Source organism: Talaromyces amestolkiae, assembly GCF_001896365.1.
Source record: "Talaromyces amestolkiae strain CIB chromosome Unknown scaffold14.1, whole genome shotgun sequence".
Classification (NCBI taxonomy): domain Eukaryota; kingdom Fungi; phylum Ascomycota; class Eurotiomycetes; order Eurotiales; family Trichocomaceae; genus Talaromyces; species Talaromyces amestolkiae.
In genome coordinates, this window is record NW_024468050.1 from 760281 (window position 1) to 788128 (window position 27848).

A 27848-nucleotide genomic window follows, 5' to 3' on the forward strand; every position below is an offset into this window, starting at 1 on the left:
ATATCAAACTTTATGTTCAATCACTACGGAGTCTGGTTTTGTTAATGGGTGATCGTTGATTTGGAACAATATCAATCCTCTACTTCAATTTATCAAATGTGAAAATGACTATAGCTTAGCATCCCCCTTGAGCACGTCCCGAAGTAACTTCAATCCCTCCTCTGCGAATCCAACCATATTCTTCTCTCTATCCTCGCCATACCCGGTGTCGATTTCCCTAGTATACGATCCACCTGGAGCCGCGACGGCAATGAACACCACTCCTCTTTTCTTTATCAGTAACAGATACCTTATAAATTCCAAGCTCATTGTCTAAAAGTGAAGAACGTACGGCTTCCGACTCGCCTTCCCMCCCCCCGGTCCCGCCGTGCCACTCTCGGAAATGGCATAAGTAGACTTAAGCTTTGTGCGAGTCGACTCTGCCAGTCCTGCCACGATTGCGGTTGTTGGGCCTTTGTAGTTTGCTATGTGCTCGGATGTCCAGTCGGCGAAGGCGAGGCGGGACTCGAGGGTATATAACTTTTACTAATTAATGATCTGGAATTGAAACGTGGATGAGGATGTACGTACTGTTAATCCACCTTTGTAGTAGGCGGATGCACCGGGGACAGAGAGGAGGGACGCTGAGATGATTCCTCCTGCGGCCTGGTATACCATTGGAAGGCATGTGCGTTAGTCTTTTGGATAGGATCTTTTGATCAGAGAGAAGACAGGGGGTATATACCGTCTCAGCTACAGAAACAGTTTCCTTCCTCTCCTTGAGAAGAGAACTGATTTCCTCAAGAAGAGGGCGAAATGATAATGGCGGGAAAGCTGATTCTGTCATGATTCCGTCTTTCGAGATTTTTATTCTATCAATTGACGTTCTTTCCGTAACAATAAAGTAGTTGTATATCTAAAATCGTTTATGCCCGCTCTAGTTGGTCCAATGAATTTATTGTAGGAGCATGGAATTGGAGATGAAGATTTAAAATCAGGTAAGATTTGTAATTCACTCCTACCCTAAATGTGAAATTGTTACCCCGCAAATGGCCTCCGATAGATACATCATTTGCACATCATGGTAGCTGTAAATTTCTAGGGTTAGTCAAATTCTGAGATATCTAATGTTAGGCATTGCCTTAATACATAGCCCAGATATGTACCAGCCCTGGTCCCTTCTTAAGAATTGCTTACCACTTGCATGCCAACCCGGTTTAGCACGAAGGAGGTGAATACGTGAGGCGAAGCAAATACGGGCCATGCCCTCTTTCTATGATGAGCTGTATACATGTTGAGAGCTTGTGTGAGATTTTTCTCTCTCTTCTTTCTTTTCAAGTCATGCGTTCAGGTTTCGAATATGTCAGGAGCGGACACACTAGGCGTGACCAGCCAAAATAGAAGCAAAGGGATCAAATAGCGACTGACTTTGCTGAAGCTACAGCATGGTCTGGCTTTCGTGGTCGACACATGCTCACTGGGCGAAGACAATGTACCGAGAATAGAAGAAGTGACCTCTGTATGTGCAGGCTTGATCAAAGTGGACTGGGTGGTTTTCCACTGCTCTAGGTTATCTTGCGACTGTGTGTGCTACATACTTACTTTTCAAATGAATCTGAGAATGCTGTCACCACAGCTCAAGAGCATGACTTTCGGATACGGCATAATTCCCTGTATAATTATGCAATACGAAATCGGGGACATCATACTCGTGCTGCATTACAAAAGTCAGACAATAGAACCACTCCCCTCCAGAGGATATTTGGCGATGTGGAGATTTACGGACTGGATGAAGCGAACAATAAGCTTCTCAAAGACCAAGCGAGACTCAAATCCCTAACCCATTTAATATTCGATTCATTTCCAAGCTATGAGGAGACTAAAAGGGACAAGATTGGGAGCTGTGGGACTCGAAGCGGCAATCAAAGGTTACTTATGCTAATGCAAGGAGATAATATCGTCGAGCGAAGCAAGGCACGGGACAATGAAGTGAGGAAATATCGAATTAATGGTTAAGAGCAGAAGCACAAATAAGCTTGTTATTTGTGGCAGCACATTTTGGGCTGGAGAAAATAATAGATGCCTTTTCACGAACTGGAGAAAATTATCATGTCAAGAATGTTGAGGGCTGTACACCGTTATGGCATGCAGCAAACTGTGACCATGCCGGAGCAGTGACACGATTGCTCACGGTTGAGATCTGTATCAGGAAACCGCTCATTGCTGCTGCAAGGAATGGTTATTCCGCAATTGCTGAGCCCCTGGTTGACCGCATGATTCGACTTTCCGATCCCTCAAAGATCAAAGGAAGACTTTTTACGACTGCGGTCTAAACACTCAGGTGGATTGTATCAGGACTCTGAGAGGTAAAGGGGCAAACCCGAATTTCAAAGATCGAGAATGGGTTGGACCCTGTTGTCATACGCAGCATGGTATGGCCACAACGAAGCTGTCGACTTCCTGGTGGAAAATGGTGCACTATTCTACGCCGTTGGAAAGTGGTTTAATTTTGAAGCTAGTCATCTAGTTGAGATAATGGTAGTGAATAGCTCAAATCCAGACCTCCAGGATAGGAAGGGATGTGCGCCATTTCTTATGCTGCAGAGCGCTGCAATGACGGGTTCATCAGTATACTACTAGCCAACGGTCAAATTACCGTATCATTATCCTGAGGTACCGATATCGACGAGAACGAATCACGGACAAAATACAATAGAAGTTTTTATATGTCATGGTGCACATGCAAACAGACTATAATCCTAGCTCCTCCCCCTTTTTTCTACGGCAACCCAAAATGACACTCATTGTACTATTGCTATAGGCTCCCTAAACTATAACACTAAAAGACTGCTGAGTAAAGATGAAACATCTCCGGCCGTCGTAGTCGCTTCCTTTTGACCGTTTTTAATATTAACATTCGATATTAAGCAATCTCAAGTCCGTGAGCGCGAGCACTACGAAGCAGAAATTTCCGGAATTGGTAATTTTTCACAGTGATACATATGATAGTCGTACCACTAATATAGTGTACTGTAACTACTAGTACTTACGAAAGAGAAAGTAGCTGTCGGAAGAACCGATGCTGTCGTACGCCGGATGGGATATAGGACGGATCAGCGTCCTGCCCCGTGGACAGCGTAGGTAATACTAGGTATAGATTAATGAAGGCCGATTTTCACTTTAAACCTCATCAGTCTGTTTCATGGTTTGAGCTAGACCAGATCGTCGCCTGTCATTCCGGCAAAAAAAGCTTTCCAATGGCCTCTCCAAGACCAGTGCTTCTCAGCTGATCTGCATCGATACGCCTACCCTGACACCAGCACTTCTTCTTCAAACACTCATTTCTCGGATTATGCGATATCCACTCTGTACAAAACACCACTTCCACTGATTTCATCGAATCCTTCTTTCCCAGGAATTGGCGAAAGGGCGAGCACCGCGCCAAAGTGTTTACCACAAAATCGTCGATTTGTTCAGAATCTTGCACTAGAGTAAGCGCGCATGGATTCCTTGGGCGATACAGCTGCCCATACTTCAAGTTCCCATTCAAATAACGGCCTATCACAGGACGGTCGTTGCCCTGACCCTCTTTACATTTGAAATACACTCGTAGTATCAAGTTTTGCACCTGAGGGAAGTGATCTGCGGCACCGATTAGATGGTTAGCGGTGCCACACAGTCGGCAATGGCACATGCCATGACCTGTGGTCCACCCATGTCCTGTACATCCTCTTCCTGTTCCAACTTCTGAGGATAAATTAAAGCCATCACGAAGGTCATGTTCAATCTCGATCTTGACGCACAGCGATAACGAGCGGATTTCAAGCCCGCGCCTGTTGTTGCGGTTGGCGTTGCTTTTGTTGTAAATTGCTTGTGGTACAGTTCCCAACATACGATGAATGAGAGAATAAAAAAGAAGAATGTCGCAAATGTGGATAGTGGGGGATTCTTTCAAATATTTATCGATGAAAGGTTTTGCTTCAGCGTATATCTGCCTGTTTGTGTATAGCCAGCTAAATGCGGCTTCTGGACCTTTTGGGGGTAGCTTTTTCTTTGCTGACGACGACGACGACGATGATGATGATGATGATGGGAAATGCCCTGGTCTATTCTTGGATGCTGATGGGATTGAGGGCTCTGCTCCATGCAAGCTAGCGCAATGCTCATTGAGGATATGCTTCTTTGTGACCACAACGGATTTAGCCTCATCAACAATTACGAACAGACCTGCAGTAACGCTAGATGGATATAGAAGGATGAGTTCAGACCCGATAGCGAATTCCCAGATCATGTATCGGAGCTCTGCAGGGAGGGAGAGTAGTTGGGATTTTCCTTTTTTCTGGTTTCGCGCCATTTTGTGGTCCTTGAAAGTTCTCGCGCGCATGTTCGTTCATGATTAAAGATGAAACGAAGGTTCAATCGGTGTATAAGACTGATACACTAAGATCACGTGGTAAACAAATTTCCTGAGCGTCGATGCTCTAGGCAACTATACGTCAAGAACCTATCACGGTGCCTCCATAAGCGCTGTCTCAGCAACTACTCCGGTTGGCTATCTCTAACAATGCTTCGTTTAAGTCAGATTTGAGATGAATCGCTTTGCAGACAAAGAACGCCAATAGATAACGCAGATAGAAGTAAGTGTATTACCCCGCTTGTCGTCCTACTGGTCAATACTTTTGAAATTCATGTATCTGTGTACCTAGGCCAGATTCTAAGGCGTTCAACCTACTGCCTCTAGGTTCCCGACCTTTGCCTAATTGTTAGGCTCATCATGACGAGTAGATTCGTTAGATCGGCATTTTATTMAAGCCATAGTCTAGACCTGAATCTACTTCGAATCTAGAGAGACTCGAGCTAGCAATTCGATGCACGGAGTAGGAAACACTAGAATGCCAAAATCAGAGGTTGTGACATCACGGATGAAGCTCATGGTTTCTACTTACATAACTAACATCCGTGTCTTCTGCACTACTAAAGCTCCGCCTCACTTCGAATTGAATCAGACTCCAAGCTTCCAAGTGGCAAGGGGTCGTTTATACTTAGCTATAATTGTAGGTGGTATTAATATACTTACATGGATTGATTAATTTTATCCGGCGCGTGTTATTAGTCAAGCCTGCCCATGTTTATGAAATTCATAACATTCCAATGGAAGAGCTTTTCAAGGGCGAACAGTTGGATATATCCGATAAACCGCTGAACCCTGGACCCCGGCTTCTAGGATAAGTGTACGCGTGTCTGGACTCTGTTTAGCCATCTTGTATTGAGGCTAAAGTCCCTGTCTAGCCGCTGTTGAAGAGTACAGACCTACTTCAGTAAAAAGCTACTTATTAGCAATCCTATGTAAGCAGCACCAAGCACGGGTGGCTAGATGCAACGTATTGATTAGGGCCTGGTCTGTAGTTGAATGTTCTGGAACCTGGTTACGTCCCGGAGCAGTGGTTGACTGCTTATAGTGTGAAGCTAAACACAGACAGTAACTTGTCAGAGGGCGTAAGCTATATGTTGTAATCAATTACGGAAAGGTAAGTGCATGGAGTAAGCCAATAACCACTCACTGATGATCTTTTCCGTGTTGAAGGAAGACACTCCTTGTCGTCCACGGTACGGAGTAAACTAACGGCAATTTCAAGTGAAATGGCTGTGTCGGGATCATCCCGTCTAAGAAGTGGAATTGAAGTCTTGACTTTTGACTTGTCTTGGCCCGTTCTGCTGGTAGTAGACTGCACAAGGCATTGTTGGCTGTCGGATTGCTGATGGAGCTAGTGTAAGAGTTGCCTCATTGAGCTAGCTTACTTAAACCTGGACCCTGGCCAGTGCACATTTTAGTATGATTCTACGCCGAAAAAAGTCCACCGTGCTCCATAAGCCGTTCTCCGCGCACTGTGCGGCGTACGCAGCCTGCGACTGCTGGAACGAGTTTGTCGGGTTGAAACGTGCAACATGCGAGGTTGTTTGTATGAAGATGGAGCCGCTAAAAGGCATATGCCGTCTGCACGGAGTCGTATGTGATTAGTACTACTGTTATGGTCTGTCGATTAATGACATTGAGTGGCATCTTCTTCCACATATCATCCAATTTCAATGCCAATGATCATCGAATAATGCCCGGTTGCGATCACAGAGCGTAGTGTATATCGAGCTTTCGCTTGACGTTTAACCTTCGACTTGTGGAATTGCTTTTCATTTTGGACTAAATCCAGCCATCGTTCCGGGGGAGCTAGTCTAATAACGCTGGCTAGGGGCTCGCTAGGGGCTAGTGGTCACTAGTGGTGGCAGGAGTCAAGCTCGCATCGAGCTAGGTTTAGTGGGTCATGAAAATGCTCGTTAAAGGTTGAACCTTCTCTCAGGAAGGAATTAATCTGAAGGAGCATATACGGAGAATCCAGCAGCAGTCTTGGGCTGTCGAAGACATCCATCGGAGACTTGCCATCAGTACGACAACCATGCAAACGATGGACGAACGTTGAAACACGTGAAAGCTGCCCAATTCCCAACTGGCATGGGTTTTCTCTCCTCGAAAAAAAGCGGACTGCCGATCGCAACGGTAAGCGCAAATCCCGGTCGCCGGATCAACGCGAGATGAGGAATGAGTTTCGAATTCCGCACTCTGACGTGCTTTGCTTTTGAAGCAGCTTTCTGGCGGAGTCCGATCCTGAGATAGAGCTTTCGGGTTCTCCGACAGATTGGAAATCGAAGACCTGTAAGCTGGCGAGTGGATCGCATATTACCACTGGTTCACGGTCGGCACACGATGCTCGGTGACAGCGGCAGTTCTCCGCATGTTTGGTCGGACTGTGGCGTTTTAGATGAGATCTCGGATCTGAGGATCAATATGACCATTTGGCCAGCAGAGTAATTGGAGAGTCATGGAGTACTCAGTGTATGGTGGCAGTTGAAGCTTGCATGCAGAGGATTGGGATAGGCAAGAAGCACGGATAATTTGGGCGGACGGCAGGAGCCGCCTTAGGGAGTMCCTGCCACATGCTGCCACAAGCACGTGCCGCCGAGCCAACTCGACAACACCCATCCGACCGTCCGATGCGATATATCGACATGCTATTCCCCGTGGAATTGTGTATCATAGCTTGGTCGATTTATTTTATTCAGCAGCGTTCGATGGAAGGTGATGTTGCATGAGAAACAGCATCGCCCGCGAAAATATGTACACAGTAGTCGAGTATCATGCCATGCCCAGCCAATCAGCGGGGCTCTGAAATCGGCATGTTCCCCATCCATGCCCCACCGCAGCTCGGACGGTGATTGACCGACTTGACCATTGATATTCCTGCAATACTATGTAATGTAGTCGTCCATAGAAATTATACATGACAGAGAATGTATGTGTTGACCCAGCTTGTAGTGTACGAGCACTACTGACTACTCGACTATCACAGCGTAGATAGTCCATAGTTGATAGTGCGTGACATGCAAAGTTCGGCCGGACCAAAGTTTGGCCTGCCGCTTCTGTCTGAGCGGGTATTCACTCCCCGCGGCTAATTCAGCTGTAGCTAATCAGCGCCCGTGCTGCGATAAGTAAGAGCCACGGCCTGGTACCATACCGTACCAGGCCAGCCCAGGCCTCATTTCGTCGTCGCTAGTCCCTATCGCCTAACTCGATTGATGCTTAGCAGCTAAGTAGCTCTAACGAACGACAATTCCATAGTGTTGGTATTGCTCGTATTGCAAGTACCGTTTGGTTCTGTCACTTTTCACTGTCTCCGTACGCGGCCCGGACACGCTTTACCGCCGTTGCGCCTGTCACCATCCGACCTGCACCGTATGGTATGGTAACGGTACCTAGGTAAGCCGTCACAAATTCAATACTTACTTACATAGTTACTCCCTCACAATATCCTTCTCAGTCTCGTCGCCCCCTCTCTCCTTCCTGCTCCCCCAATTGTATGCCTTCTCCCCCCTCAGAGCCTTCTTTCTTTTCGTCTCTTCCTTCTGCTCTCTTCCTTGCCCGTCTGTCCTGCTCACTCACTCACTCACTTACTCACTCGGGCTCTCCATCCTGCTTCAGACCTAGCGTGGCTTTCTTCACACCGTGGAATCGCGTGGATCACTGCATTTACCAACTACCGTCCACTTTCTCCCTTTTACCTTCAGACCCTTTCTCTACGGAGCAACGTATTTTCAAACTCCGAGCTTTTTTTTGGTATACCAGTAACCCAATCACGTTCATATTTTTGCATACTCGATGACTTCACATTTGGACAACTGCCATTCGACTCGGGCACACGCTTGATTTCCCGCCTCAACAAAGCATATCCTGACTTCGCGACTCCGCCGGTGCTTCAACCCATTGTCGCCGTGTCACCCCCTCACACCCAAACCCCCACCGGTCCTCGTAACTTTTGAGGCTGGTCCGCCACCACTTACCGACTACCTTGCAATCTCATACAATTATAGCTGTCGGAGTCTTGACCACCACCCCGGATTTGGCGAAGGATATCATTCTTCATTTTGATACATACATTAATTCATCTGGTTCGATCACTTGGCGACACAGAAATAACCATAACCATGGCGGGCAAAATGACATTGTATAAGCTGGTGGTGCTGGGAGATGGAGGCGTTGGCAAGACAGCACTCACAATTCAGGTATGAGCCGATCTATCTGGTGGTCGCTATTTACGAAGTCGCATTCTAACGAAGTTTCTTAATAGCTCTGTTTAAATCATTTCGTCGAAACATATGACCCGACCATTGAAGACTCATATCGCAAGCAAGTTGTCATCGACCAGCAATCGTGTATGCTTGAAGTTCTCGACACCGCCGGGCAAGAAGAGTACACTGCGCTTCGGGACCAGTGGATTCGCGATGGCGAAGGATTCGTACTGGTTTATAGCATCACCTCGCGCGCCTCGTTTAGTCGCATCACCAAATTCTACAACCAGATCCAGAGAGTGAAGGAATCGGCCAACTCGGGTTCTCCGACTGGTGCCAGCTACCTCGGTTCCCCTCTGACAGGACCTTCTCTAGGAGTTTCCTCCGGCCCGGTGCCAGTGATGTTGGTTGGTAACAAAAGTGACAAGACGGTAGAACGAGCGGTTTCTGCACAAGAAGGTTCGGCTCTAGCCAAGGAGCTCGGTTGCGAATTCGTGGAGGCATCGGCGAAGAACTGCATCAATGTGGAAAAAGCGTTTTATGATGTCGTTCGACTCCTGCGCCAACAGCGACAGCAACAACACGGCGGTGGTCGATTGCAAGAACGACGGACGACAGGTTTTCCTGGTCAACACCGTGACCGCGATGCGAATCCGGAATACCCTCGAACGTTCCGAACTGATCGTGCCCGGCAACATCGGGGTGGAATTAGATGCGTTGTTCTATGATTGCCAAACATCATATGATCAATCACGTTGGCTTTTTTTCTCTTCTCTTTTTTCTATTTCCTGTCTTACCCCTGCATTGTGAAGCGTGGTTCGTGTTGTCTTCTCATTGTTAAACTTGGTATATGCATACCTTATGGCGACTTGACTATTCTTGGCCTCGATGGTTTTTCCTCTTTGGGTCATCATTTCATGTTTGGGACAGTCGATTCTTTCTAAGCTTTTCTCGTTTGAACTTTCAGCACCTTTGTTTATATTCCCATATTCCAACCTTTCCCACTATACTCTTCTTTGCTGAATCGCGAATCTCGATTGATTCTGCCTATGTCTTGCGATGGTGCTTCAGGAAGCGATTTCTGCTTTGCACGATGCAGGACCATCGGTGTTGCCTACGGATGGATATTGATTCACCATCTTGAGGTTACGCCATTTTGTGCACGCGGACGTCGTATAGATTACATGCTTCGATCGAATGAAAACTCGACAGATTCACGAGAAAGACGACCACAACGAATCAATTCCGACGTTCGAACACCAAAGACACGACCAGCAAATATCAAAAAAAAGAAAGAAAACATGCGGTATGGGGAGAACCTTTCAAAGAAGCGGAATGGGTTAGGAGCGTGTTGTATACCGCAACAAAAATATACATACAATATTCCGAATGAGATACCCTGTTCACTGACTGCTTATTGAAAGCATGATTTCTGTTTGATCTTCTCTCGCTGTTGTTGGCCTGTATATTCACAAAGCCGCGACTTCCATAGTCATTGTTTTTTGTATGTCTGAAGAGGGATTGTTTTATGCAGATAGAGGATTGGATCATTCCAAATGAACTTTGAAATCAAGCTACCTGCTCTTGGGAAGATTATATATCCATCCGTGCTGCATGCATGATGTCTAAACTAGGGCACGTTTGGTCACATGAAGACGCCAAACCTATATTAATGTTGTGATGACTAACGGTCCCTTTCTCTTGATCCCTTAATCTTGAGGCTCCTTTCACTGTGGAAGTGTGAGGCAAGTGCCCTGATTAATTGATGGCAGATGACACGCCCATTCACGAAAACTTCGGGGTGCCGGCAAATCCACCTCAGTATGACTTTCAAAGTGAAAAGCACTGTTGCAGTACCCTTCTCCACGGGTCCAATCTGTTGAAGCCAGATCAGTCAGATCACCACAACCAATAAGTAATCTTCCCAGATGTCGACGAGAAAACTTGTGACCAATACTTCATCCACTCCCACGACCACGCTCGCGGCTACGAGTACATCCCAGCCCAAGAACTCGCACTCGTAAAACTGACCACTCAGACCATACAAATCGCCACGGGACAACGGCACGGTGCCAGATTCGAAAATTTGGTTCATATGAATCATGCGAGTAGAAAGCTGGCTTGTCTGAGAGCATTTGAGTTTGCGTCAAAAGATGATCGGTTCAGGAGGAAACATGATATAATCTTATGTGCCGAAATATTCCCCGCCGGAGAGGAGATGACCTACTATTGTTATGAAGACGGGATCCGCTATTTCGAAGAGTGAATTGGACTGGAATGCGAAGTGGTGGTTAAAAGAGTTTTGAGGGGCAGGCGAAGATGGTTTTGGTAACTTCTATCAGCGTCGGAAACGGGAATGGTTATTTCAGAAATGGGAGCTTGTTGAGAGTGTCTCAATTTCTACGTATGAGATTGGGCTGCCGACATTGGGGCCAGGTCAGCCGGTTAATGTCTCTGCAGTAAATAGGCACTTTCTTCTGGGGTTTGAGGACGTATTTGCTCGGCAACTGGGTGAGCTTGAGCAGGATATCATGTTGAGTTTGGTCGATTTCAAGAGCGTTGCTCAAGATGTATGGCGCTATGAGCTTGATAATCTATATGTGGAAATCAAATGATATACTACAGACCACTAATTGAGGCTCAAGTAATGGTACTGTAGCCTTAGAAGTACTTGAGTTGGGTAGTTCTCTTGCGATAGGGTTAGGGTTACGTAAATACTTTAATAGCTAGCTGTATACGGTCTAGCTCCTTCTTAAGATGGACAAATCATATCCAACAATGATCAACATCCAAGTTACATTTCATGCTTCATGTCTATCTTTCACGATATTCATGTCTTATTTAAAAAAAAACTACAATGAATCCCTTAATCGTAAAACTAAGCTGCGATGAATGCCGCCAACGCAAGACAAAATGCGACAAGGGCTCCCCGTGTTCAGCCTGCAAACATGCAGGAACGAATTGCACAACTGTTCAACGTGCGCGCCATCCTCGAGGGCGAAGTGGGAATACCAAGAAGAAGACGGTGCTTGAAACGAGGGTGGCTCAGCTAGAAGATCTGGTCAAGCAACTAGGGGTGAGTATCTGGGTCCAGTGAGAGTCTGTTTGTTGTATGTTCTGACTGTTTAGTAGACGCAAATAGAGAGGAACAATGACAATAGTGCGATGGATGCGTCAAAGTCGGATTCTGATCAGACTGTTCCGTTGCCAATACCTATCAAGGCTAATGCAATGCTGGCGAAGGATTTCTTTGCGAAACTCTCTTATGAGGTGAGCAACCATTATGGCAGCATGAGCGCTTGATTTGTTTCTCGTTTCAGTGGTATCCATTTTGTGCTAATATTCAACAGGTAGCGGGTATCAGAGAAGTTCTTGACGACCCTTCCGAAGACAACGGCAGTTATTTGTCATCGGAACCTTCAGCAAAATCTGGACCCAGCTCAGACACATCCCCAACTTCAATACTGTTTGGTTATCAACCACATATAAGCGATGATGAACTAGTAGCGCCAGTGGCTGATAATGTCAGAGAAACCCTCCTAAATATCTATCATGATCGCGTTGACTGCCTGTTCAAAGCAACCTACTGGCCTGCAGCCGAGACTGCCATTATCCAAAGGTATGAAGAATTGAAAAAAGGCACGCCTTGCATGGTGCGTCCTGTCGAGCGTGCTATTTACTTCATGGCAGTATGTGCCATGACTGAGAGCGAGTGCGAAGCCATGCTTTCCGAAAGTCGAAGCAATCTCATCTATCGACACAGGCGAGCTGTGGAAATTGCCTTGGCTCGCTCGGATTTTTTAACGAATCCTGATAAGCTTGCTCTGCAGGCTTTTGTTCTCTACTTGGTAGGTTTCGAACTGAAAGCCTGAAGTAAACGAAAACGCCATGCTAATCATCTGAAAGATGGGACTAAGGGTCTGCCAGCAGTATGCTTTGTCCTGGTCATTACTGGCATTAGCCATCAGGGTTGGAAATGCCCTAGGTCTTCCCCTAACAGAACCGGGTAATCCAGTATCCGTTGGCGACGACTTGAAAACGCGCCTTTGGTATTGTATCGGCATGCTGGATTCGCAAACTTCGATTGATCGTGGCACCAGACCCATGATGACCCTCAAGGACTTTCAGAGAAAACCGTTACTCGTCAATCATGACGCTGGCAAATACGCACCCCCTCTCAAGCGCCAGGATTTAACACATGACATGTCATTTTCACACGTGATACATGAAGCTACTGTATGTTCGAGGACATTGATGGAATTCCCGCCGGATACAGCCGGTACATGGGAGACCTGGGATAAGAAGCTTCAAATCGTATCAGATTTCGAGATATATATTCGACAATACTGCTCTAGACTTGAGTGCCCCTCGCATGACTTTCAACGCTTCGTGCAGTTCACCGCCGAGGACATCGTGCTGAACATGCAACTCCTCCTTCGAAGACCAATGTTTCCCAGCAAAACCAGCCCCTTCCCGCCGTGGGACAAATTTGATGTTCTCAAAGTCACTACGGAAATTATTGAGAGGACTCTGTGGAAAGCTACTGATAGTGCCTTTGCGCCATGGGCATGGCTCTCCAAGACGTGGCTCAAGTGGCAGGTTTTGGCAGTTTTGCTTGCAGAGCTGTGCACACCCCGCTATGGCGAACTTGGCGATCGGGCTTATGCGGTTGCAAAAGAAGGGTTTGATTACTGTTCTGCGTTGATGGTAGAGACGGATCTTGCAACAGTGCTGAAACCCCTTGCGAAGTTGATGTCTAGAGTACTTGAGGTCCGGACTAGAATGTTGAGTGAGCAGCATATCCACGGTGGAGTTTTAAACGTGTCAAGTGCCACAGGAACGAACACGTTGAGTCAGTTCAATTCGGTGGGAAACACTTCATTCTCTCTATTTCCAACCGGCGTATCGGATTTGACAGGCTTGCCATATATTGATAACACCAATGGTGCCGGTGTATATCTCAGCACCGATCAATTCACGCAAGCTGCATCATATATGAATGGCGATCTGAGTGCTGATGCATCTTGGCTTAATTGGAACGTTTTTCTTGGAGAGATGGGTGATCCTTGGACGATCGACCCCAACCCGGAATACTATAATGGCACGAACACGTCGACATTATGAGTTGAATGAGTAGCTGCTAGCTTCTATCGCGTACCGTGCGAAAATTGTTGTTTTTTGCATATATGCGGCACCGGCGTCTTACTTCATACAACCGAGGAGCCCGGGTCGAGCTCTGGACCAAAAGTGGTTCTGGGTCATGAAAGTCTGAGCCTTCAACCTGTTGGCTAGGAACAATCGATGACTTTAGCATCTGTCCGGCAGTGGTCGGCCACTGCTCACCTAAAAAGCTTAGAAACATATCATTTTTTTACGAATTAGGACAGAGGATAAAAGGAATACACGGCTCTTTAATATCAAGATCTTCATGCTATGCAAGGTGAATCAGTCACTGCCTGACGAAAGGCAAACGCGACGAGCGGCTTATCGAAACCCATTCTGCTGTGAGTCACCCGACTACTAATCAGAATCCTGACCGAAGTTCTGATTAGATATGCAAAAGTATATGTGATGTGCAGACAAAATGCCAACATTTCCATAGATTTGATTTAGTGTATGTCACTTACGCCGGCTTATGGAATCATTTCGGGATGACAAGGCTGATCTGGTACAACTTCCAGCGAAAAGTCCATTTGCACTCTTGCAGATATCTGTATGTCTCATCTTAAAATTGACAAGCCCTATCGTCATAGTCAACAGGAAGCTGCTGACTTGGAACACTTAAACCATTCGGAATTCCAGCCATAATCGCAATACAGAGTGTATCCAAACATGGCCCATGCGTTCCAAGCATCAAACAACGCCTGGCGGTTAATATACCAGAATTCGAGAAAGTGAAATTCTCAATGTTGACCAAAGAAGTCTTTGAATCTCTCAAATTGGAGAAAAGAGACCACGTTGTCGTCGTCGGGGTTGAGGCGCATATTTGCGTCTCGCAGACTGCTTTTGGTAAGTAAATTTTACAACTTATTTCCCGACATATATCATGCTTAAATCGATGCTTTAGAGTCACAAAAACACGGCTACAAAGTCGTAGTCCTCGCAGACGCTGTGTCGTCAACGTCTCCTCAGGAGCGCAATCTGGCGTTGCGGCGGATGCTTGCTTCTGGTATATCAGTCAGTAGTTTTGAAGGCTGGACTTTTAGATTGCTTGGTTCGGCTGAGCACCCATTGTATGTCCAAATCAACTCCAGGGGCTTTATCTATGTTGAGGTTGATACAGTCGAATATAGATTCAAGCAGACATCTGATCTTCTGAAGCGCACAAAAAGAACTAGGGCTCAAATTATTGAAGCGATATTATAGTTAAAGACCTGGGAATTATTGATTAGTGATCCTCTATGTCCTTCAAATAAAACGATGATTAGTACATCTAGATTCTAGAGTCGCCTCTTTTTCGATTCAGCCTTGTCTAGGTCTATTCGACATGAGCCGCATGCATAGGCAGCACAGCCTTGCACGTCCGACCGGAACCCCTCACCTTTGTTATAACCTCGACAATCGCCTGGTTCTGCCTTATAACATAATAATTTCTGACACCTTTAACTTATAGTTATACTCCTGGTAACCTGCCTACGAGTTCTCTGACATTTTTCTCATCAATAAAATATCGCTACCCGCACCCACTCTCTTGCTGGACTTAACTTCCTCAAAGTCGCTGCTTACCAAAATGGATTCTTCAAGAGCTGACGTAGCTGATGCCATGTTATCTGAAAATTTGGTGGTTCTTAATCCGTTGAATGGTGGTGGTGTATCTGGAAAGAAACGATTTCCGGTCATAGTCCGGAGAGACGATCGCTCAGCCGTAGGCGGTCCTGATCCTCCAACGAAGATGGGATCGTATAACGATTCACACACAGGAGCACCCGATCAAGAACGCTCAGCACCGATTATATACACGCTGACATCTGATACTGAAAGTGAGGGCGGTGTAATACAACCCCCGGACACGTCACGAACGCCCTGTAATGTGCTGGATAGTAAAGGGTATTATCCTACCCCTAGCCCGCTACATGCTCAACTCCCAAATAACGACAATGGGAGCAAATCTGTTGTTACAACATACTCGAGCGCCGAAAGTGTTGTGACAGATTCTGAGGCGGAGGATGACAATTACACGACGTCGAGAATCCAACGCCTGAAAGACAAAATCCAGGACCTGGAAGATAAACGCAAGCAAAGACAATTGAGAGCAACGCAACAAACGCAGATGGAGCCTTCGAGGTATCAGATACTATATCGTCTGGGTTATGAAGTCCGGCCGAACGTACGCGGAACGTCAAGCGACGAATACTCGTCAGACTCCGACAGCGATGAGCCGTACCGACAAGCCAATGATAGGTACCAAGTATCGCCAGCCATCAGGGTCAGATCGCTTAATACCTTCACGGATCCACCAGTTGTGACGCATGATCGTTGGGGGAATACCTCGCTGCAATGCAGTCGTCGAGTAAGCAGGTTGGACCATTTCTTGAGATCAAATCCCGACATCTCCTTTGTGGTCTTTCACGACTATAATCGATTCCAAGGAGTGAGAACAAATGAGTCCAAATCAAGCTGCGAAGATGAAGAAGTTGATCAGCCAACGTGCGGTGCTAAAAGCATTTATCCAGTCTCCAAAGAGTTGAAAACAGCTTTGGAAATGATACTCGATGACAAAAAGGAGTATAGTAGCATGCTCAGCAGATATTGGGCCAAAAATGAGCTTTCTGCGCCCTACTTGTTCATTTACCATAGCAGGCAGGAGATACAAAAGATCAAAGAAAGGCTTTCAAAGCCGGCTCAAGATCAACTCGATCTTTTCCTGGGGTATGTGATGAAAGAGTTTGGGGAGGAGTACAACGCGGTGGATACCCTTCTCCAACGCAAAGAGATCCTGCCCCAGTATCTGCAGTATCTTGTCAAAAAGAATGACATTCTGGTCGAAAACAAGAACGGTGAATATACAGCCTATAGGGCTGAATCATGGCCCGTTGAAAGTATACGAACAACCCCAAATCCGTCAATTGCCACCAAATACGACATGCCGGGCAATGCATACGAGTCACCACAAGAACTCGGTGTTTCTTCCAAGTGGATGTTGAATGGATTTACCTGGGGGTTTGATGGTGGCTTCTTTGGGCGATGGAAGCAGCTCAAACTTGAGATGTCCCTGGATGTATCGTTACCAGGAGCTATTGGAGACAGTACAGAAACAAGGCAGCTTCAAGGCCAGCCTATTTCGGACTTGGCTGTTTTCCCACTTTGCTACGCTCCAGAACACATACAGAAAATGCTTTACCATCGGGGGGAAATCTTATGGAAATGTCGCGTGCGGCAGCTAGTTTCTTATCAGACCAACGAACAAGACCTAATTGGTAATGGGGTAAGTTTGCAGACAGAATTCTGATCGGAGAAATTCTCAGCTAATCAATCTCTCTAGATGGAACAACATTACATGATTGATATGAAAGCATATCAAAGCCTCCATCCCAACAGCAAAAAGACGGGTATCCATACAGTGTATCGCCCGTACTCCCTTCCACCGAAAAAACTACTTAGCAAGAAAAAGATGGTCCGAAACAATCTTCCTCGAGACGATTTCACAGTGCTCATGCCTCCGAGAATCAAAGGATACAACTTCTACCAGAACAAATGGTGCGACCTGAACGTCGATCAGATCTCAGATGTAGTTTGGCGAGGAGAAGCATTCCCCGCATTGCACACTTTGCAAATAGATTATGAGGCAAAGGACCTCCTTCATGCGCTGGTCAGCAATTACCTGGAGAGTACAAACTCACAGGATCTAGATGCCGGGAAAGGTAACAGTCTTACTCTCTTACTCCACGGTGGTCCTGGAACAGGAAAGACGCATACGGCAGAGAACATTGCCGAGATTGCAAAGAAGCCACTATACAGGGTGACCTGCAGCGACCTGGGGACGAAAGCAGAGGTGGTAGAACAGAATCTCGAATCTGCATTCTATTTGGCACGTATCTGGGGCTGCGTGGTGCTCCTTGACGAGGCTGATATCTTTCTCGAACAAACAAGCCTAAGGGATCTAGAGCACAATGCACTGACAGCTGTATTCTTGCGAATGACGAAATCCTACAATGGCATCGTGATTCTAACGAGCAGTCGCGTCAGCAGATTCAACGAGGCGGCCCGATCTCATATCAATCTTGCGCTTCACTATCCTGCCCTGACTTCGCATCAACGATACTTTATCTGGAAGCAATTTTTATCTCAGCTGGAGTTCTCAGAGACAGATGCAGATATCTCGGATCTTTATGAACGTGCAGAGAGCTTGGGAGGTGAAAAGCTGAACGGAAGACAAATCAGAAACATTTTAACTAATGCATGTCGATATGCGAGATGGAAGAAAGTGCCGCTTAGTTACTATCGAATTAAGCATTTGATTGAGGTGTCGGAGCGATTTGGCACATTCTTTGGGAATCGTGACGATGATGATGCACAGGACGAGTTGGCTCTTGATGAATGGTTGCACTGAGTATAATTGAGGACATGATATATACTTTTAGGGGTTTCTTTTCTTTTGGGGTTGTGTTTATGATACGGCCGATTGTGACGAATAATTTGTACCTAAATTGAACTATAAGATTAGGGTCGATAAAGCCATATACATACCTAGGTAGTGTCTTGAAGCCCACGAACTAAATTTGGGAAAATTGACATTTGTTTCTCTTCGGAGATAACATAATATGTCTAGTAACACAAAATCTTCTCGGAGAGCAGAGAAGTAGAGATTATTCTAGTTTGGCTACACTTCCAACCGGAGACTTCAAGCCGATCCGCTCTCAAGTACCATTCTCAACACACAAATATTGAATGGTAGGAATCTCTCACGACTTTGTGATATCCATTCTGCATCAATCCTTCCATTCATAGTCCGGAAGGTTATACTTGTCAACATCACTAGCGGCACCAACAAAAAATCTCTCCGCCACTCTTAAAATCCCAGACCAACAAACAAATGCGATAATATTATTTCGTAGCCATAACCCCCAAGCAGTTCGTGGAGCCATGACACTAGATAAGAACGGCGGAACTTTCTGCAAGTCATTTATAATCGGCCGCATTCGCTCCTCGTAAGCTCTCAAACCTGCGGCCAAATCGTCTTGGTGTCTACCGATTTCCCCTACTAGCACATATGCCCCAGCCATAGCGAGAGATGTACCGGATCCCAAGGCCCCGGCATACCCTGCATCGCCTACCAAGACAAAACGACCCTTGCGGAATGTCGGGAGCTTGACTTGGACGAATTCGCTGGCGTAGAAGTCTTTTGAGTCTAGCATACCCTTCATGATTTGATCTGTTTTCCAGCCTGCCCCTTTGTAATGCTGAGCTACAAAGCTCTTGAGGGTAGCGTCTCCTTGTTTCGAGGCTTCGCGGAATTGTTGCAGTGAGGGGTCGTTGGGAGGATGGAAAGTTATTAGTGTGGCTTGGTTCGGACCTGAAGGGKCTGGTCCTAAACCCACGGCACGACCATTCACAGCACTGTATGACATCCCCATTTTGCTTCCTTGAAGGATATCTTCTTCCACGGAAAAGTATGCTGCCCACATATTCAGAGGTTCAATTTGAGTCCGGGCATCCTGGCCCAGACCAAGGACTCGTGTCCTTGAGTTTGCGCCATCACAGGCAACGACTAGATCATAGTTTGACGTCGGAAAGCCATTTGCAAATTCGACCGTTATAGGACCATCTTTCTCGTCGTTAGTCCGCATCGACTTGACTTGTTCACCAAAGACGTATTTGACATTTTCATTATCCTTGGTCAAATCAACCAATATCCGTGACAAATGACCGCGGAATATCTCATATTCTGATATAAGTGATTGTTGATCCGGGTTGCCTGTGGGTTTCAAAATTCCAATACTCTGACCGTTGTCGCGGATAAAATTGAAGCCGTCCATTGGCATGTTTTTGGCTCGTACCGCTTCCTCCATTCCTGGGATTTTGCGCATGACCGTCACCCCGACCGTACGTATGTCGACGTTTTGTCCATTGGTACGCAGCTGTGGGAAGCGCTCAATGACAGTGACCGTTGCGCCGGCTCTGGCGAACCAGTATGCAGCCGATGGGCCGGCGATGGATGCGCCTACAATGAGGACTTTGAGATTAGACATTCTGTTCAGATCTGCTTTTAATTTGGAAATTTTACGCAATGATGAGAATGCGAGCCTCTTATATAATGCTAGTTAGGATCATATCGACAATGATATCAGGATGCTGAGACCGAGACGAGCGGCCGTCTGATTGGTTTGATCGATGACCAGCTCGGTCGATGCGGACCCGAGAGACTGACCAATCATGGGCATTATCAAAGATTGTATAAAGAGTTGTTATGAACACAACAGTTTATTCTGACTTCTTTGTGTTATGAGATTTGTAATAAATGATCCCAAAATGCCCAATCTGGCTCTTCAAGGTTGAACTCAAGGCTGAAATCAAAGTCCGCATTTTCAAAATAGCCGTTCAAAGACGGATTCGCATCATTTGCAGATGATGGATCGAATATCGGTGTTGAATTTGCGTCTATGTCTTCGGTGTCAACGCTACGAGCCTTCTCTTTGATCCGGTTCCGAGGAATTCTTTTCTGTAAATAGCGCAAGGTGGTGATAAAGCTCGGCTCCGGAACGCTGATGCTCGGTGGATGAGTATCCCACGCCTTCAACGTAAGTCGTCCAAATGCCAAGTACAAGGCTCGCTTGAGCTCAAGTAGTTCGTCATGATTATAGAAGACCGACTCCAGAATTTTCCAAGCCGCGTCAACTTCTAACGCTGAGAGAATATCGCAATTTCGCCAGAGGATCGTTAGCACAACTACCAATGAATCCCAAGTGCCCCATAAGAACAACGGTCTCGTGTGCCAGCGGTACTTCGTTAAGCTTGCATTAGCACATACTGCAGAGTCGGTGTCTAGTATCCTCCGTGCAAATTGAAACGTGTTTCTCTTCTCTTCATCAGTAGCGGTCTGATTCCGAATTCTGGGAAGGTGGATCCGGAGACGCATTGCTATAATTCCCGATCTGATCGAGCATACTGTGAGAAAATGCAATGGATTGATAACGTCGCAGTACCGAATGAAAGTTTCCTCTACTTCACTCTCCGCCTTACTAATGACCAGCTCAGCCTCTTGATAGTCTTTGAAATGTGCGGAGCCCGAGCCATTGTTCGGTCTTCCTGCCTTAGCAAAATATTTCCCAACACTGGCACGAGCCAAGCAGAAGATCATCTCACTGGCACCTTTCTTCTCTTGCGGTGCCTTGGTCATTCCTGGCCAAATCTGGTTGTCATCAACGTTCAATGGCTCTTTGGTATCCCAAGTAAGGGACAGAATTGACAGACCAACGCCTGACATTTGGCTTGCATTTGCGTCAAGAGGTAAAAGTCGATAAAACAGCCGTCTTCTCATTTGTACTTCAAATGGCGGTAATGCGAGAGTCTCCCCATCTCTATGAAGCCCCATTCGTTGTGCTATGCGAGTTGCAACACCAGTCAAAATCCAGTACGTGTTGGGGTCGTAAAAGAATGCGCAAGGTATAAGAAATATGACGAGAGCCTGTAGGATCGGTAACTCAGTAGTCTTAAGAAAGGACGCATTAACAAGAGCTTGCCGCGTTGCAAAATGATATCGTTCCATTACTGTTGCACGCGACTTGCCGAACTGTGCTATACATTCATCTTCAGTGATGCTGAAGACTGCAAAGTGGTATATGGCAAACAGCAGGCATTCGTCGGTTTTGGACGCCTTTTCAGGCTCTTTAGAAGCTCTCACTAGCATTTCGGCGGTGGATGGAACATGCAGGATCTTGCATAGAGGCTCTATACGATTTGTGTACGTCTCCCACATAGACATAGCTTTCATGTGAGTCGGGTGATACTGTAGAAGATCTTGTTGAGAACCCAGAAATGCCCCTGTCAATGGGTCGATCATCGATCCGCTGGCCATTTGATCATCGTCTTCATGTTCACCATCGAGCATACCCTGTATCTCATTGTCTCCAAAGTTGTGCCAGAAACGGCTATCAATATATCGTGACTTGCCTTGATTGGCTAGGAGCTTGCCAGAACCAGATTCTCCGGGTTCGTTCCATTGCAGAGATATTGGTTCCTCTGGCGTCTCTCCGACTGCAGGCGATGACGGCTCGGCATCCAACAAACCGTGTTCATACAGAATTCGCTCGTACCGGGCGAGTTTCTCGAGCTCATCATCACTCGGCTTTCTTTTCCGCGATCGGGACAAAGGAGCCTGATACAAGCAATCGAGTTTGGCCTTGCGACAGCTAGAGCATATTGGTGTCACCTTGTCACATTTCACCTTGCGTTTTGCACAGGTTCGGCAACTAAATGCCATGACAGCTTGAGCCGACTTTTGATTTGCACCATTCTCATTGACAGGCGCAGGCGCAATGGGTACCAGTCCGCTACGTGTATGATGGTCGGCTGCAGCCATGTCGGGCCAGGGCTGATTTGCCTCGTACTTCAAGCATGCATTGTATCCTTGCACCAGTCTACTTTCCTATTCTGGTAGCTCACGCGCCGCATCCACGCTCTCGATGTAACTGGTTGCAAGTACCATCGTCTCAAGCTCGTCGTCGAGTCATTGGAAACGCTAGTCCTAGTGCAGCAGGCGGTAGCTAGCAGACGTAGATATAACTGGCAGAATAAATGTAAATGGGATTTTCCCCATGGAAACAAAAAGGATTTTGAAGACTTCGACTGTCTTGGGAGGTTGTACCGACCACTCTTTCCTCTTTCTCGCAATACGGGGGCGTGTTACACGGGGCTATTTATCACAAACTGCTTGATCCACGCGACCAGTTCATGCCGGCAGCCGTCTCGCATCGAAGAGCATCGTATGATATCAGCAAGCTGCCAATGATGCCTGTAGTCTGAATCTTCAGAATAAAGCAGAGCGAAGTCAGAAGCGAGGAGAGACCGGACTCCGGAATCCGTATTTCCGCTCCGGTTTCATGGGGAAGGAGCTGGACATGTGGGGGTGGGGCCCCCATCTCGAGCGTCGTGCCTTCCTCCTCAAGCCGCAGGATTGCCATAATTAGTTTATTGTATCTGTAGATACCGGATGAAATGTAAAGGTTTCCTCTTCTTCAACTTCAGACGCAAACGCACTCCGGCCAGTGGGCATTATAGCTTATCTCGGAATACAACATCGCGACCCCGACTTCTTCGGTCGTTGATCTAGGACAGGCTTACTTGTCATTTGTTATTGTCTCCCTCGGGATAAGCCTCGGACCGATGGAACTCGATGCTGCTAAAGAAAGCTATCTCATCCCATCATATCTTATCTGAACGACAATTTTGACAAAGCCATTATTTGTGGGGATTTGGACATATAAACTATCTACTGTGACACTGCTCTAATCAGCACAAACACACTAGTGTATTGCTATATATATGGGAGAAGAGCCATCTTATGATGAAGCACCCCCAAGATTCAGTGCAGGAGCACTCTGTCCAGGATCCGGACTCCTTTTGGACTCATCACGCCAAATCCCTTCACTGGCACAAAGAGCCATCGAGTGCAATCAAACATACTACCAAGCAAATCACCCTCAAAGGAAACCAAGACACTGTCAGTCATGACCATTGGAGCTGGTTCCCTGATGGCATGATCTCAACAACCTACAACTGTGTCGATCGACATGTTGAAAATGGTAATGGGGATAATGTGGCTATTGTCTGGGAGTCAGCCGTGACCGGCGAAAACGCAAAGTATACATATCGACAATTGCAGGATGAAGTCGAGATTCTGGCAGGTGTTTTGAGAGAGGAAGGGGTTCGAAAAGGCGATGTTGTCATCATTTATAGTTTGTTCAGCCATAAAAACACTGAAATTTAGGGGATGACAGACTGACAGTTTCATGCAGTGCCCATGATTCCGGCAGCTCTGATTGCAGCACTCGCCATCACCCGTCTTGGAGCCATCCATGCCGCTGTCTTTGGTGGCTTTGCACCAGCTTCTCTCGCCCAGAGGATTGACGATGCAAAACCASGAGCCATAATGACTGCGTCTTGTGGCATCGAAGGATCCAAGGGCCCCATTCCTTACAGGCCACTTGTCGAAGGAGCCATCGCACAGTCCAAATTCAAACCAGAGAAAGTGATCATATGGCAGCGAGATCAACTACGTTGGAATCAGCCGGACAAGGTTGGTGGACAGCGCAATTGGCAACGCATCGTGAGAAGTGGGCAGTTAAGGAATATTCGGGCTACCCCGGTGCCAATTAGGAGTGATGAGGCATTATATATCATCTACACCAGCGGTAAGCTCTAGCTACTCTCCAGGGAATGTCGTGAGAGACTGATTGAATGTATCAGGAACGACCGGTCTGCCTAAAGGTGTCGTACGCGAAGCCGGCGGACACGCAGTCGGTCTAAGCTTATCAATCAAGTATCTATTTGGCATTCAAGGACCTGGAGACGTCATGTTCTGCGCCTCTGACATCGGCTGGGTTGTGGGTCACTCATATATCCTATACGCACCACTACTCGTTGGAGCAACAACCGTCATGTTCGAAGGCAAACCCGTGGGTACCCCAGATGCAGGCACTTTCTGGCGTGTCGTTGAGCGAAACAAAGTCAATGTACTTTTTACAGCACCCACAGCTCTACGCGCAATTCGCAAGGACGACCCAGACAACAAATATTTCAAAGAGATTGGGGATCGTGGAGGACTCAAGACCTTGAGGGCGCTATTTCTGGCGGGTGAACGCAGTGAGCCTACCATTGTACAGAATTTCCAGGATCTTCTCACAGCGCAAGCTGCGCCTGGTGCTGTAGTTATTGATAACTGGTGGTCGTCAGAATCAGGCTCTCCAATCACTGGACTGGCATTGCGAAGTGACCTAGGCTATACGCCGACGACAAAACAGGAACGGCAACAGCCTCCTTTTTCAATCAAGCCTGGTTCGGCAGGAAAGCCCATGCCGGGTTTTGATGTTCGCGTCGTCGACGATAACGGACAAGAAGTCAAGCGGGGCACAATGGGCAATATCGTTCTAGCTATTCCCCTGGCGCCAACAGCGTTCAGGACTCTCTTCAATGATGAAGAAAGATTTTACAAGAGCTACCTATTGCGATTCAACGGTCGATGGATTGATACAGGTGATGCCGGCATGATTGATCAAGACGGATACGTGCATGTCATGTCTCGATCTGATGATATCATCAATGTTGCAGCACATCGCTTCAGCACAGGTTCGTCCCTCTCCCCGCTTCTACTGTTGTGCGACAAATCAATCTTATATGTACTAACGAGATACATAGGCGCAATCGAACAAGCCATCCTCTCCCATCCCCTCATCGGCGAAGCAAGCGTAATCGGCATCCCAGACCCTATCAAAGGCCACCTTCCCTTCGCGTTCGTGCAACCTCGCCAGCAATCCACCAACAAAAAGGGTACTGTAAATCTACCAGCGACACCTCCAACACAACTCTTCAACGAGATTAACGCTCTCGTTCGCGACCAAATCGGCGCCATCGCCTCATTGGGCGGAATAATCCAAGGTGTCGGCATGATCCCCAAGACGCGGAGTGGGAAGACATTGCGGCGAGTGTTGAGAGAATTAGTCGAGAATGCGGTTGAGCATGGTGACTATGAGAGGAAAGTCAATGTGCCACCTACAATCGAGGATGTGGATGTTATTCAAATTGCGAGGGGTCGGGTAAAGGAGTATTTTGAGGAGAGGGCGAGAGTAAAGAGTTTGGAAGGGAAGACGAAGCTGTGATTTTGTTTACCCGCCTACCTATCTTCTGGAAAGTGTTTCACATCGAATTTGCTATATACAACCCATTTAGCTAGATATCTAGGTACATTCAGATCTGGTGTTGACGAATAACGATTTTGGACGTTTTGATCTCCCCTTCTCCACCCCCTCAGACAATCTACTACTCACTATAAGTATTCTCAGTATAAATTGTACAATTCCAACAGCGCTCTACACTCTGGCCAGAACCGCAGAAAAGCGTCATGATGAAAAGGTATTAATATTCATCTGCAGTAGAAAAATACACGCCATGTCACCTAACCGATACGAATAAGACGTACAATCGTCACATCATAGAAGAGAAACAGATATGCTAGAAACGAAGGTAATTATCTACCGTCCCAGACGAATAACGCCAGCAGCGACTAATTTCTGAATCTGGGTTCGGACTTGAGCGTTCTTCATGTGTTCCTGCAAAGCGGCGGGATCACTCTTTGCTTGTTGCAGAATGCTTTGCATGACGGGGTCTTGGAGGATGGACATAATCTATAGAAATGTTAGTTTAGGTTTATTCCATTTAAACTTTTTATACAAGGAAAGAGAGAGAGGGATAGCATACCTCTGGATCTTTTTGGATACGCTCGGCAGTCTGTTCTTCAGTTTCGCCGGCGCGAGCACTGTACTGCGATTCCAAAATCTTGTTCTGTTGCTGCTCGATTTCGCGTGCGTTCTTGCCCGCGGTATCATGTGCAGATGCTTCGGTCAAGGTATCAAGAGCCTTGTTGTACTCCTTCATGGCCTGGAGAGCCTGCGCTTTACGGATGTAAGCACGAATGAATCCTGGGTCACGCTTGATAGCTTCGTCGCAGTCCGTGACGGCCTGAGGGAATGCCATGAGCTTGATCAAAGCGGCGGCACGATTCGAAAAACCACGAGGATCTTCAGGGGCACGCTTGGTCATCTCGGTGAATGCATCGACGGCGGCTGGCCAATCTGCCTCCTGGAACTTTTTCTGACCGAGTTCACGTGCTTTTTCGGCTTCTTCGGGGTTAATGTAAGCATCCTTTTCGGCCTTGATCTTGGCCTTCTCGGCGGCACGGAGTTTAGTGAGGACGTCGGCAGTGCGGTGCTCGGTAAGAGATCTGTTGTAGTACTCAATTGCTTGAGCCATGTCGCCGAGTTTTTCATATGCGCTACCAATACGGGCAAACGACCTGCTACTGTCAGTACTGCATTGGAACGCTATTTAAAATTGGAACTCACTTGGCAATGATCTTGAAATCAGCTCGGAGTTCACGGCCCTCCTGAACGGCTTCTTGGCAAACCTCAATGGCTCCCTGGTAATCACCACTCTCAAATTTGGCGGCACCGATGTTGTTCAAATAGGTAACATCCTTGTTGAGTTCCCAAGCTTTTTGATAATGTTCAATAGCTTCGGCGAATTGCTTCTTCTTGTAATAGTCGTTTCCGATCTTCTTCTCTGCGTCACCAGCTTCTTGAGCCTTCTTCTTGGCCAGAGAGTCTTCATCCTCTGGCTCAGGCTCGGGCTCAGGTGCTTTTTTAGGCTCTGCTGGTGTCGGTCGAACGTCTGGCATGGGAACATCTTCCTCGGCCTCGGTAGCTCCGGACGGTCCGCCAGCGGCTTCAGGTGGAGCACCGAATTGCATGTCGATACCGAGCAAGACACTCATGACTTGAAGGAATCGGGGATCACCCAGCTCTGTGCCGATACTGTTGGGATTGTCCTTAAGTTTCTGTAACTTGGTCATGAACTCGTGATCGGCGAGCAAAGATGCCGTCTTAGGGTTGTTGGCCAATTTCTGAATGAGGTTAGGGTCGCTGAACATGCCACCAAGACCGCCAGTGTCTCCTTGGAAGCCATCTGCTTGTGCTTCAGCATCAATGGCCCGCTTCACTGAATTGAAGCTAGCCTTGAATTGATCGTTGGAAGGTTCCAATTTCGTCGCCTCCTCGTATGCATCGTGGGCCAAAACTGTACATATATTAGCATTCAAAGTCCACCCTGAATTATGCAAATCAGAACATACGAAGATCGCCTAGACCACGTGCAGCAGCTCCCTTTCGGCTCCATCCTTTCGCCCAGTCGGGCTTGATTTCAGTCGCTTTATTGGCATCTTCGAGAGCTTTCTGGTACTCTGAAGTCGCGGCATAGACAGCCGATCGGTTGGAATAGAGGACGTGGTTCTGAGGTTCGATGGCAATAGCTTGGGTAAATTTATCACTGTCAAAAAGAAATCGTCATGTCAGCGCACGATTTCATCCATCAGATGTCGGTCGATTGCAGAGCGGGGAACGTACATAGCAGTAGCGTAGTCTTTGGTAGAGAAGGCCTTGTTGCCCTCTGATTTTAATGCGTCAGCCATGATGATATGTCGGAAAGGGATCCAACAGGAGTGAACAAGATGAGAAAGACGTGAATTTCGGAGAGTATGTTGATGG

The 27848-nt window shown here is 46.9% G+C and overlaps 8 protein-coding genes across 8 annotated transcripts; 4 read left to right on the forward strand and 4 right to left on the reverse strand.

Annotated features, from left to right (window-relative positions):
* Positions 1-108: 108 nt before the first annotated feature.
* BHQ10_007200 (uncharacterized protein) lies at positions 109-657 on the reverse strand (the record flags this gene model as incomplete). The annotated part of the gene is made up of 3 exons (XM_040879871.1): positions 109-265; positions 332-519; positions 571-657. 3 exons carry the CDS (start codon positions 655-657, stop codon positions 109-111), a joined length of 432 nt encoding a protein of 143 aa, XP_040735704.1.
* Positions 658-8511: 7854 nt separating this feature from the next.
* Positions 8512-9323, forward strand: BHQ10_007201 (uncharacterized protein; the record flags this gene model as incomplete). Its single annotated transcript, XM_040879872.1, has 2 exons — positions 8512-8589; positions 8655-9323. 2 exons carry the CDS (start codon positions 8512-8514, stop codon positions 9321-9323), a joined length of 747 nt encoding a protein of 248 aa, XP_040735705.1.
* Positions 9324-11452: 2129 nt separating this feature from the next.
* On the forward strand, positions 11453-13719 carry BHQ10_007202 (uncharacterized protein; the record flags this gene model as incomplete). The annotated part of the gene is made up of 4 exons (XM_040879873.1): positions 11453-11671; positions 11728-11865; positions 11946-12443; positions 12502-13719. 4 exons carry the CDS (start codon positions 11453-11455, stop codon positions 13717-13719), a joined length of 2073 nt encoding a protein of 690 aa, XP_040735706.1.
* Positions 13720-14501: 782 nt separating this feature from the next.
* Positions 14502-18145, forward strand: BHQ10_007203 (uncharacterized protein; the record flags this gene model as incomplete). Its single annotated transcript, XM_040879874.1, has 4 exons — positions 14502-14604; positions 14663-14772; positions 15311-17020; positions 17078-18145. 4 exons carry the CDS (start codon positions 14502-14504, stop codon positions 18143-18145), a joined length of 2991 nt encoding a protein of 996 aa, XP_040735707.1.
* Positions 18146-18524: 379 nt separating this feature from the next.
* BHQ10_007204 (uncharacterized protein) lies at positions 18525-19784 on the reverse strand (the record flags this gene model as incomplete). Its single annotated transcript, XM_040879875.1, has 1 exon — positions 18525-19784. One exon carries the CDS (start codon positions 19782-19784, stop codon positions 18525-18527), a length of 1260 nt encoding a protein of 419 aa, XP_040735708.1.
* Positions 19785-20035: 251 nt separating this feature from the next.
* BHQ10_007205 (uncharacterized protein) lies at positions 20036-22114 on the reverse strand (the record flags this gene model as incomplete). Its single annotated transcript, XM_040879876.1, has 1 exon — positions 20036-22114. The coding sequence occupies one exon, from the start codon at positions 22112-22114 to the stop codon at positions 20036-20038; it is 2079 nt and encodes a 692-aa protein (XP_040735709.1).
* A 1176-nt stretch (positions 22115-23290) lies between these two features.
* BHQ10_007206 (uncharacterized protein) lies at positions 23291-25409 on the forward strand (the record flags this gene model as incomplete). Its single annotated transcript, XM_040879877.1, has 4 exons — positions 23291-23489; positions 23550-23945; positions 24001-24879; positions 24949-25409. The coding sequence occupies 4 exons, from the start codon at positions 23291-23293 to the stop codon at positions 25407-25409; spliced, it is 1935 nt and encodes a 644-aa protein (XP_040735710.1).
* A 372-nt stretch (positions 25410-25781) lies between these two features.
* BHQ10_007207 (uncharacterized protein) lies at positions 25782-27772 on the reverse strand (the record flags this gene model as incomplete). Its single annotated transcript, XM_040879878.1, has 5 exons — positions 25782-25934; positions 26008-26602; positions 26652-27381; positions 27437-27630; positions 27708-27772. The coding sequence occupies 5 exons, from the start codon at positions 27770-27772 to the stop codon at positions 25782-25784; spliced, it is 1737 nt and encodes a 578-aa protein (XP_040735711.1).
* Positions 27773-27848: the final 76 nt, after the last annotated feature.